At 44.0% G+C, this 12,272-nt stretch overlaps 2 protein-coding genes across 3 annotated transcripts in view; one reads left to right on the top strand and one right to left on the bottom strand.

The window, feature by feature from the left end:
* The window catches only part of LOC5509884 (sentrin-specific protease 6), a 29,358-nt gene extending 17,550 nt beyond the window's left edge, over nt 1-11,808 (top strand). Inside the window, exons 22-27 of one of the 2 annotated variants that reach the window (XM_048721558.1) lie at nt 2,838-2,927; nt 3,200-3,333; nt 7,293-7,361; nt 9,718-9,805; nt 9,977-10,045; nt 10,379-11,808. In XM_048721558.1, coding sequence (XP_048577515.1) covers nt 2,838-2,927; nt 3,200-3,333; nt 7,293-7,361; nt 9,718-9,805; nt 9,977-10,045; nt 10,379-10,531 — 603 coding nt within the window. In that variant the 3' untranslated portion in view covers nt 10,532-11,808. The remainder of the gene's footprint in view (nt 1-2,837; nt 2,928-3,199; nt 3,334-7,292; nt 7,362-9,717; nt 9,806-9,976; nt 10,046-10,378) is intronic. The other variant, XM_048721559.1, reaches the window with a different exon arrangement.
* Nucleotides 170-1,992, bottom strand: LOC116616845 (sphingosine 1-phosphate receptor 3). Its single transcript, XM_032378944.2, has one exon. The coding sequence runs from the start codon at nt 1,649-1,651 to the stop codon at nt 626-628; it is 1,026 nt and encodes a 341-aa protein (XP_032234835.2). The 5' UTR covers nt 1,652-1,992; the 3' UTR covers nt 170-625.
* Nucleotides 11,809-12,272: the final 464 nt, after the last annotated feature.

Below are 12,272 nucleotides of genomic sequence, written 5' to 3'. Positions count from 1 at the left end.
AAAGCCGCATTATCACCAGTTTACTTCCGGAGGTCCGACGAAAACCTCAACCGTTAAAAGGCAAAAGAATCTATTAGAATCCGAGATATTTAGCATGCCATCCGCTCTAAATTATCGATCACATCCTCGAAGAAACTTCCAATAGACACACTGCTCTCAATATTTTGAAATATTTTTCGCGTTTTCCGTTAAAAATAAAAAAAAGATTGTTATGTAATCGACCGGAAGTAAACTGGTGACAACGCTTCATTGAGTATTAACCCACAGGGGTCGGCACGAACAGAACAGGGCCCATGCAAGATGGTGTCCTAAAACATCACTTAAAAATTATTATAGAAGTAGATAGTATTATACAAACAACACAACAGAACAAAAAGAGTCAAGTTCGGTGGCAGCGACAAGGAGGGGCCGATATTTGAAATCAGTATGAAGGTGGATTCAAGTTCTGTGGCAAACAAGTATTCTAGAAAAGGCAAAAATGGTAAATACAGGGTGGGTGAATACAGGGTGGGTGAATACACGGCTGCTAAAAGTTCAATACAATCCCCTTCTTTTTCGGAATGTCCTTAAGAACTAGACAATTGAGACCTTGTGGGGATGTCGTTTTGAGCTGTCGGTAAGGGATTTATCGTAGCTGTTGTGGGTCGGCTTCGGCCCTCTCTGTGCTATACATACAGCTTGGGATATCATTTCGGGCTGATGGTGCAGTATTTATCATGATCAGAGAAGGCTGTTCTCTACCCTCCCGGTGCATCATGGTTAATATCGGTTCACCCCTGAGTTTGGATGTCTGTAAGTATTTTGGCACGACTTCTTGGGTTGTTTCTCCGCGCATACATGATGAATAACACGCCCTAACTTTTCGATGCAACTCTCTCTTGAAGTCCTCCATTCGGAATGAATACACCAAGACATTAATGAAGGAGTTGATATATAGTATTGGCCAAGCGAAATGAATGTCCAATTTATTATCATCACCGTTATTTATCAGAATCTCGTGCGACGCTATAGCAACCGAGGGAAGAAAGCAAAGCAGTGACACAAAGGTCATGAGGAAAAGCGTGACTGTCAGTTTAGCATTGCTGTTTTGTCTTCTACTCGGGAGAGGGGTAAAGAACTTCACCTTGATACAGATGGTTAGGTAGCAAACCACTAATACGCCGAGAATAAACAACGCCAAGTTGATCAAAACCGCGAGGAGCATTTTGCTCGACAGTTGAAGGATTTGTCTGCTGGCTGATACAAATGCGTATACCCATGTCATAGCGATACCAATGATATAAGGTTTCTTCCCGAGCAGGCGGTGTCTGAAGGGAGCAAGAACTGCGTATGCCCTCTCAACAGAGATGGCCGTGAATGAGCATAAGGACGCATTGAGCGCGACGAATCTAAAGGCATTGCTGGCCCTATTATAAGCACCCGCCTTTATGCTGCTCGCATGGTAGACTGAGAGGAATATAACACTCGTTCCTACCATCAGATCAGCCACGGTCAGATTGATAAGAAAATAAGTCGACTTCTTCACACGAAATGTCTTGCTCAAGAACGCAGCAAGCGCCAGTGAGTTTGCAAATATGATCAGTACTGCCTCCACAAACTGGACGCCGATAAGAATGTTCAATGGTGTTGTAGAAGTCGTATCGTTTGTCATTTCGCTCTTGGTGATACTCTGAGTTATCACTTCTTTTTTGCTGAAAACGAATTCCTTAATCACTAGGAATTGTACTGATTTGCTAGAATAAGCTGATAAAACAAAGTAAATGTTGTGAACCTTAATTTAAAAGCAAGATCCTTGAATAAAATATCAATCAGTCATTGGATATACCCTTGGCGGCGAAAAAATGTTGGCTTGAAATTATGGTACAGCGTGAGCCTCTCCACTTTCAATACTGTTGTTCCGTCTATTTTTACGATCAGGAGAATGGCTTGAAAAATAAGTAATCACGTCAAAAGTCTAATCGGCTTTTCGCCTTGTCCTTCCTTTTACCTACAACAGATGGTTGATGCTATTATTATATGTCAAAGCCCAAGTGATCTCCAAATGACTATCAAAATATTTCACCTAAAAGACAAAGCAATTAACTATGGAAATTGCGTTTCCTCGAAAGGAGAAAAAAAAGCGCGTTTCAGAAGTCAAATATAACACTCCGTGTCGATCACCTAAATAGCTGACCTTCTGTTTCACTGGATAGAACGATTCTGATTTGCATACTGCTGGAAAGCATCGATGATGCTCTTCCGTGTTAAAGAGAATCTGTCAGCCGCTATTTTGTCATCCTAGCAATGTACCAAGTATGAGAAAGCATGACTTGGAGGAAATGAAGCGACATTTCCTGTTGAATTTGGTAAATAAAGTATGTTCCTACTTTACGATTCTTCTCAAAATTTGACTTACAATATTGGGTGAATGTCAAAGGCTGGCATAGTGTCTTTTAGGATGGCATTAGCAGGGGTTTTCGTTGTAAATCATCTTGTTAAATTGGTGCTTAAAATTTCCCATCTAATTCCCAAAATTAACTCCAGAGCTCCTGTCAACCCGGGTGTCACAAGAGCCGATTCATAAACTACGGTCAACACAGCCCAACCAGATGGCTTTAACTATTTACCCAACATATTATTTTTGTCTGTTGTGAAGTGTCCAAAGCAAAAAAAAATTCCTTTATTTTGGCGGAGCGCCAATAAGAGTTTCGGAAGATGTTATGCTTTCAGTACTATGTCCATTTTTTTCGAATTGTCTTCACGTTTCTTGGGAACTAGCTGATTCGTTTAATTTTGATAAAGTACAGAGTAACCAAACTGTTTTGACGTGTTTTTTTTTTATTAATTTATTCCAATAGGTTCGACAAGATGTTTACTCTGTTAGGCAAAGTAATGAAGCATTGCCACAGAAGCCGTCGCGTTATTTTTTGGAAACAATTTTACGCAAAGTAAATGAAATCTTTTTCGGTTTTCAATAAGATTATTTTGCTCACACATTTGCATTTACATTGATTTCTCTGGGAAATGGTGTAAACTTGAATAACATTATAGCCGTCGTAGAATATAGCAAGCATTAGAGTTTTCCCATTGGTTGGGACGTGCCCAAGAGTACCCTACTAGATATCTTAAACATACCAAAGCTTTTTCCCATTTAAGGAAATAATGAGCACGGCCCAGTTCTAGTCCTTGGGCGCTTCTATATGTGTCGGTTGTTTTCCAGACAAGCGTCTCAGAAAAAAATGACGATGCCACGGATGAGGAAGAGAAAAAGACTTTGAGCGCTGATGCAGGGAACCCTCCCATAACTAACGCGACTAATCCCGGCTCGCAACCCAAGGGAATCATCGAATCATGGTATGTATATCCTACCACGCGTAGCTCAACGCCTAGACACCCTGTGTAGAAACACGCTAAGACAACCTTCCGCGTATAGATACACTTCTAGCTACACCACGTGTAGCTACACGTCTAAAAAACCTATACACGCCTAGTCATCTACCACATGGAGTTACACGTCTAGACACCCTACCACGTGTAGTTACACGTCTAGACACTCTACCACGTGTAGTTACACGTCTAGACACCCTACCACGTGTAGTTACACGTCTAGACACCCTACCACGTGTAGGTACACGTCTAGACACCCTACCACGTGTAGGTACACGTCTAGACACCCTACAACGTGTAGGTACACGTCTAGACACCCTACCACGTGTAGGTACACGTGTAGACACTACCACGTGTAGTTACACGTCTAGACACCCTACCACGTGTAGTTACACGTCTAGACACCCTACCACGTGTAGTTACACGTCTAGACACCCTACCACGTGTAGTTACACGTCTATACACCCTACCACGTGTAGTTACACGTCTAGACACTCTACCACGTGTAGTTACACGTCTAGACACCCTACCACGTGTAGGTACATGTCTAGACACCCTACCACGTGTAGTTACACGTCTAGACACCCTACCACGTGTAGTTACACGTCTAGACACCCTACCACGTGTAGTTACACGTCTAGACACCCTACCACGTGTAGGTACACGTCTAGACACCCTACCACGTGTGGTTACACGTCTAGACACCCTACCACGTGTAGTTACACGCTTAGACACCCTACCACGTGTAGGTACACGCCTAGACACCCTACCACGTGTAGGTACATGTCTAGACACCCTACCACGTGTAGTTACACGTCTAGACACCCTACCACGTGTAGGTACACGTCTAGACACCCTACCACGTGTAGGTACACGTCTAGACACCCTACCACGTGTAGTTACACGTCTAGACACCCTACCACGTGTAGGTACACGTCTAGACACCCTACCACGTGTAGTTACACGTCTAGACACCCTACCACGTGTAGGTACACGTCTAGACACCCTACCACGTGTAGGTACACGTCTAGACACCCTACCACGTGTAGGTACACGTCTAGACACCCTACCACGTGTAGGTACACGTCTAGACACCCTACCACGTGTAGTTACACGTCTAGACACCCTACCACGTGTAGGTACACGTCTAGACACCCTACCACGTGTGGTTACACGTCTAGACACCCTACCACGTGTGGTTACACGTCTAGACACCCTACCACGTGTAGGTACACGTCTAGACACCCTACCACGTGTAGATACACGCTTAGACTCCCTACCACGTGTAGTTACACGTCTAGACACCCTACCACGTGTAGGTACACGTCTAGACACCCTACCACGTGTAGTTACATGTCTAGACACCCTACCACGTGTAGTTACACGTCTAGACACCCTACCACGTGTAGTTACACGTCTAGACACCCTACCACGTGTAGTTACACGTCTAGACACCCTACCACGTGTAGGTACACGTCTAGACACCCTACCACGTGTAGGTACACGTCTAGACACCCTACCACGTGTAGTTACACGTCTAGACACCCTACCACGTGTGGTTACACGTCTAGACACCCTACCACGTGTAGTTACACGTCTAGACACCCTACCACGTGTAGGTACACGTCTAGACACCCTACCACGTGTAGGTACACGTCTAGACACCCTACCACGTGTAGTTACACGTCTAGACACCCTACCACGTGTGGTTACACGTCTAGACACCCTACCACGTGTCGGTACACGTCTAGACATTCTACCACGTGTAGTTACACGTCTAGACACCCTACCACGTGTAGGTACACGTCTAGACACCCTACCATGTGTGGTTACACGTCTAGACACCCTACCACGTGTGGTTACACGTCTAGACACCCTACCACGTGTGGTTACACGTCTAGACACCCTACCACGTGTGGTTACACGTCTAGACACCCTACCACGTGTAGTTACACGTCTAGACACCCTACCACGTGTAGGTACACGTCTAGACACCCTACCACGTGTAGGTACACGTCTAGACACCCTACCACGTGTAGTTACACGTCTAGACACCCTACCACGTGTAGTTACACGTCTAGACACCCTACCACGTGTGGTTACACGTCTAGACACCCTACCACGTGTCGGTACACGTCTAGACATTCTACCACGTGTAGTTACACGTCTAGACACCCTACCACGTGTAGGTACACGTCTAGACACCCTACCACGTGTGGTTACACGTCTAGACACCCTACCACGTGTGGTTACACGTCTAGACACCCTACCACGTGTGGTTACACGTCTAGACACCCTACCACGTGTAGGTACACGTCTAGACACCCTACCACGTGTGGTTACACGTCTAGACACTCTACCACGTGTGGTTACACGTCTAGACACCCTACCACGTGTAGGGTACACGTCTAGACACCCTACCACGTGTAGGTACACGTCTAGACACCCTACCACGTGTAGTTACACGCTTAGACACCCTACCACGTGTAGTTACACGTCTAGACACCCTACCACGTGTAGGTACACGTCTAGACACCCTACCACGTGTAGGTACACGTCTAGACACCCTACCACGTGTGGTTACACGTCTAGACACCCTACCACGTGTAGGGTACACGTCTAGACATTCTACCACGTGTAGTTACACGTCTAGACACCCTACCACGTGTAGTTACACGTCTAGACACCCTACCACGTGTAGTTACACGTCTAGACACCCTACCACGTGTAGGTACACGTCTAGACACCCTACCACGTGTAGGTACACGTCTAGACACCCTACCACGTGTAGGTACACGTCTAGACACCCTACCACGTGTGGTTACACGTCTAGACACCCTACCACGTGTGGTTACACGTCTAGACACCCTACCACGTGTGGTTACACGTCTAGACACCCTACCACGTGTGGTTACACGTCTAGACACCCTACCACGTGTGGTTACACGTCTAGACACTCTACCACGTGTGGTTACACGTCTAGACACCCTACCACGTGTAGGGTACACGTCTAGACACCCTACCACGTGTAGGTACACGTCTAGACACCCTACCACGTGTAGTTACACGCTTAGACACCCTACCACGTGTAGGTACACGTCTAGACACCCTACCACGTGTAGTTACATGTCTAGACACCCTACCACGTGTAGTTACACGTCTAGACACCCTACCACGTGTAGGTACACGTCTAGACACCCTACCACGTGTAGGTACACGTCTAGACACCCTACCACGTGTGGTTACACGTCTAGACACCCTACCACGTGTGGTTACACGTCTAAACACCCTACCACGTGTAGTTACACGTCTAGACACCCTACCACGTGTAGGTACACGTCTAGACACCCTACCACGTGTAGGTACACGTCTAGACACCCTACCACGTGTAGGTACACGTCTAGACACCCTACCACGTGTAGGTACACGTCTAAACACCCTACCACGTGTAGGGTACACGTCTAGACACCCTACCACGTGTAGGTACACGTCTAGACACCCTACCACGTGTAGGTACACGTCTAGACACCCTACCAGGCAAAGTTACAAGCATAGACATCCTACAATGTGTAGGTACAAGACACCCTTCAAAGTGTAAGATGTGCTATACAATAAAAGAATGGCGGAGGGAGGGAGGGTTGATCACAAGAAACAAGCTTGAGTTAACTCTTAAATCGAGTTTCATTGATTGTGTTTCACTTTTTTCATATAGGTTCTCTTAAAAAACCCACAATAACTGAAAAAAGCTACTAAAACAATTCAGATAATTTTCTTTCCATAATATGCTGGGAACCTGTAATATTATTTTTGCTCTAGCCTGTGTTTTTTTGTGACAAATATATTTTTATTTAGTGGTCGGTAATTTTTTGCTCTGTAGCAATTTTATGGTGATGTATTTTTGTCACATTGAATGTCTTATTTTGCAGCCCGTGTATTCTAGTATTCGACTCCCTTGGCGGATCCGGGAGGTCGAGAGTCACATCCAACCTGAGAAAGTAAGCCATGAATATTGAATATTTTCAATACAAAGCTCCCCAAGCCATATCCTTCCAAACCCCCCCCCCCCCCCCCCCCCTCACCACTCTTTAGCACAAGACTCTCATCTCGGCCCACATTACCTTTTACCTCACCTTTTGTACCCACCCTTCAATAGCCTTACCTAAACTTGCTTTGCATTGCCATACCTTTTCTCGTCTGGCTGTGAATCCATGTCAAAGTATGCCTATTGATATTTATTTTTATATCCAACCTATTAGACCATCACCCACCCTAACACCCCTTACCATACTTCAACATGTTTGCCCCCCCCCCTTCAACACCTTACCATACTTGCCTCATCCCACCTCATCTTCCATTCCCTTCACTCTTGCAATCTCACCTACCTCATCTTGCATTCCCTTCACTCTTGTAATCTCACCTACCTCATCTTGCATTCCCTTCACTCTTGTAATCTCACCTACCTCATCTTGCATTCCCTTCACTCTTGCAATCTCACCTACCTCATCTTCCATTCCCTTCACTCTTGCAATCTCACCTACCTCATCTTGCATTCCCTTCACTCTTGTAATCTCACCTACCTCATCTTGCATTCCCTTCACTCTTGTAATCTCACCTACCTCATCTTGCATTCCCGTTACTCATGTAATCTCACCTACCTCATCTTCCATTCCCTTCACTCTTGTAATCTCACCTACCTCATCTTCCATTCCCTTCACTCTTGCAATCTTACCTACCTCATCTTGCATTCCCTTCACTCTTGTAATCTCACCTACCTTATCTTGCACTCCCTTCACTCTTGTAATCTCACCTACCTCATCTTGCATTCCCTTCACTCTTGCAATCTCACCTACCTCATCTTCCATTCCCTTCACTCTTGCAATCTCACCTACCTCATCTTGCATTCCCTTCACTCTTGTAATCTCACCTACCTCATCTTGCATTCCCTTCACTCTTGTAATCTCACCTACCTTATCTTGCACTCCCTTCACTCTTGTAATCTCACCTACCTCATCTTCCATTCCCTTCACTCTTGTAATCTCACCTACCTCATCTTGCATTCCCTTCACTCTTGTAATCTCACCTACCTTATCTTGCACTCCCTTCACTCTTGTAATCTCACCTACCTCATCTTGCATTCCCTTCACTCTTGCAATCTCACCTACCTCATCTTGCATTCCCTTCACTCTTGCAATCTCACCTACCTCATCTTGCATTCCCTTCACTCTTGTAATCTCACCTACCTCATCTTGCATTCCCTTCACTCTTGTAATCTCACCTACCTCATCGTGCATTCCCGTTACTCATGTAATCTCACCTACCTCATCTTCCATTCCCTTCACTCTTGTAATCTCACCTACCTCATCTTGCATTCCCTTCACTCTTGCAATCTCACCTACCTCATCTTCCATTCCCTTCACTCTTGCAATCTCACCTACCTCATCTTGCATTCCCTTCACTCTTGTAATCTCACCTACCTCATCTTGCATTCCCTTCACTCTTGTAATCTCACCTACCTCATCTTGCATTCCCGTTACTCATGTAATCTCACCTACCTCATCTTGAATTCCCTTCACTCTTGTAATCTCACCTACCTCATCTTGCATTTCCTTTACTCTTGTAATCTCACCTATCTCATCTTGCATTTCCTTTACTCTTGTAATCTCACCTATCTCATCTTGCATTTCCTTTACTCCTGTAATCTTACCTACCTCATCTTGCATTCCCTTTACTCCTGTAATCTTACCTATCTCATCTTGCATTTCCTTTACTCCTGTAATCTTACCTACCTCATCTTGCATTCCCTTCACTCTTGTAATCTCACCTACCTCATCTTGCATTCCCTTTACTCCTGTAATCTTACCTATCTCATCTTGCATTTCCTTTACTCCTGTAATCTTACCTACCTCATCTTGCATTTCCTTTACTCCTGTAATCTTACCTACCTCATCTTGCATTCCCTTCACTCTTGTAATCTTACCTACCTCATCTTGCATTCCCTTTACTCCTGTAATCTTACCTATCTCATCTTGCATTTCCTTTACTCCTGTAATCTTACCTACCTCATCTTGCATTTCCTTTACTCCTGTAATCTTACCTACCTCATCTTGCATTTCCTTCACTCCTGTAATCTTACCTACCTCATCTTGCATTCCCTTCACTCTTGTAATCTCACCTACCTCATCTTGCATTTCCTTTACTCCTGTAATCTTACCTACCTCATTTTGCATTCCCTTCACTCTTGTAATCTCACCTACCTCATCTTGCATTCCCTTTACTCCTGTAATCTTACCTACCTCATCTTGCATTCCCTTCACTCTTGTAATCTTACCTACCTCCTTTTCGTTTTTACAGTTACCTTATGCACGAGTGGAACCACAAAAAATCCGAGGAAAAGAAGAGGGACTTCTCTAAAGAAACATTCAAAGGAGGCTTTCCTAAGGTACTTGTTACTACAGTAGATGTTCCCGAGTAATGCGTAATTTTTTGTTTTTTGTTTGTATAATGGTAAATATTGATGTTTGATAGTGGTGTTTTTTATTGATGATGGTATCATGATGATTATCATGATGATTACAATGCCGGAGCTTAGTGTAGCCTTCGCCCCTTACAGGTCCCAGAACAAGATAATCACTGTGATTGTGGAGTCTTCCTACTGCAGTACGTCGAGAGCTTCTTTGAGGTGAGTAGACCGAGACGGTCTTTGGCGGACAGACAGACAGACAGACAGACAGACATAGGAACGGATGGCGACAGAAAGATAGACATTCTAGCAATTTCGACGCAGCGAACCGGTTTACTTAAAAGGGAAGATTTTTAATTAAAATTTAAAAGAAATAACATAAGTGTACATTGGTTTAAGTGTTATTTTTCCCACCGTCCCTCAAAACCCAGTGCAGCAGTAATATAAAAGCAGTGTAATATTTGTTAACCAGTTGTATGAATATCCCCACCTCAGAGTGAACTATTTTGTGCTGCTCAATCAATAAAAAGTATTGCGGGTTTTTTTCATCAGGATCCTATCAAAGATTATAGGATGCCGATACGCCGAATTGACTGGTTCACCCAAGAGCGGATCGCACGAAAGCGGCAGGAAATTCGAGATCTAATCTATGAGCTTAAAGATAGGACATCATCAACCTCATCCTCAGCAAAAAGCAAGACTTGACTACAAACCCTTGCTTGTCGCACGCGGCAGGAAATACGAGTTCTAATCTGAGCTCGAATACAGGACATTACTGACCCCAGTCTTGATCACGAAATCTGGCTTGTCAGCCCTCGGCTCTGTCTCCAGCTGTTGTTGTATGTACTTCATGTTACCAATCTGGATTGTATCAGAATATAAATTGGCATGCCTCATAAACGAGCTTTTCGCGCGCGGGTGAAGATCGTGGTTGCACTACGACCACTACGGCGGGTAACTCAGATTAAGGGTACCTTCTAATCTAAGAAAATTGGCCTAGGAAAAACGCCTAGGTTATTAATAATAATATGGTCATTTCTATAGGGCTAAATACACCTATTTTAAAAAGGGTTGCACTTGAGAATCAAGGTGTCGTAACCCGCGGTGGTTCATGGGTAGCGTATAAACGGCTAAATCCTTGTATCTGAAAGCCACGGTGAATGTTCATGAGAACATAAACAAGACTTCTACAACTTAAAACCTGTATTTGTGTTTTATTTTATTAAAGCTTATTTTCTTATTTACTTGATACCCATTACAGCGCGACCAAGAAAACCGTGAACACCGGAAACATGTATGGAATGTTTGTTCTGACCAATCACTCGCGAGATATTCAAACAGTCAACTGGAAACATGTCTCAGCAAGTCTCAGTGTCTGAATTCACGCGTCTGATTCGTGAGAAGACAATAAACATTCCACACATATTTTAGGTGTCCACAGTTTTAATGGTTATGCTGTAAGCACTACGGGTTATGGTAAACAGATTCTCAGAGTGCAACCTTATTTGAAATAGGTGTATCAATAATTTCTCATGGTTGTTTAGAGTACTGTTATTAAAAAGTACTTGAACTCTTCAACCAGTATTGAATTTTGCCATTGCCGACTAAGCTGATCAAGTGGGTTTTTTGGTAACAAACTTAAACAAGACACCAACACGCGGAAGATGGCTGCGGTAGTCACGCCATAAAAGGACGAAAAAATTATCAATGAAGATAAAGTCAAGACACGAAAACGTCCATGCTGAAGCCGGTTCCTCGAAATATTTGGGGGAGGGGGGTTACAGAAACATTAAGATAGAATTGGGGGTGACTTCAACAAACCTTAATTAATATTTTATAATCAAAACAGTGATTGTCGCATGTTGGCCAACTGGCCAACTGGCCAACATTTTCTTAAATTTGCCCCTAATGGCCACGAAGAAGCTCGTCAAACTGTAAGATATTTATTGAAATCACTTAAAATAAATGAAAAAAAATGGTCAGCTCTTTGTTTCATTAACTTTTTCTTGCATTCTTATACCCCAGAACAAGCACTGCCAGTTTACTTCTCAAAACACGTTACGTCCAAGTAAGGACTGTTTACATTTAGAACAAGGTTATTCGAGGCAGAAGATCATTTAAATTATTGATTGTCATTAAGGATCAAGGCTATCGATCTATAGCTCTGGTATCGTTGGCAGTGGCTTGTCCATGTTCTAGGGGTTCTAGATACAGCCATGGAAAAGACACGATTAAGTAGACCGCTTCATTGCAGACTCACATCATCACCGATGAGGACAAACGCCCCCAAGTAATAGTGATGACTGTATCGGTCCTTGGCGTCAATCATACATCAGACCTGTGAGAAGGTGGTCATAGAAGTACCCATAAATGGTTAGCACGGCCTCGTCATTTACCATCCACAGGATGGCCAACACTGATCGAGCACCTGCGGCTAAGAAAGCTC

Source organism: Nematostella vectensis, chromosome 14 (genome assembly GCF_932526225.1).
Source record: "Nematostella vectensis chromosome 14, jaNemVect1.1, whole genome shotgun sequence".
NCBI lineage: Eukaryota > Metazoa > Cnidaria > Anthozoa > Actiniaria > Edwardsiidae > Nematostella > Nematostella vectensis.
The sequence above is the reverse complement of the archived record's forward strand: the minus strand, read 5'-3'. Positions and strand labels throughout refer to the sequence as shown.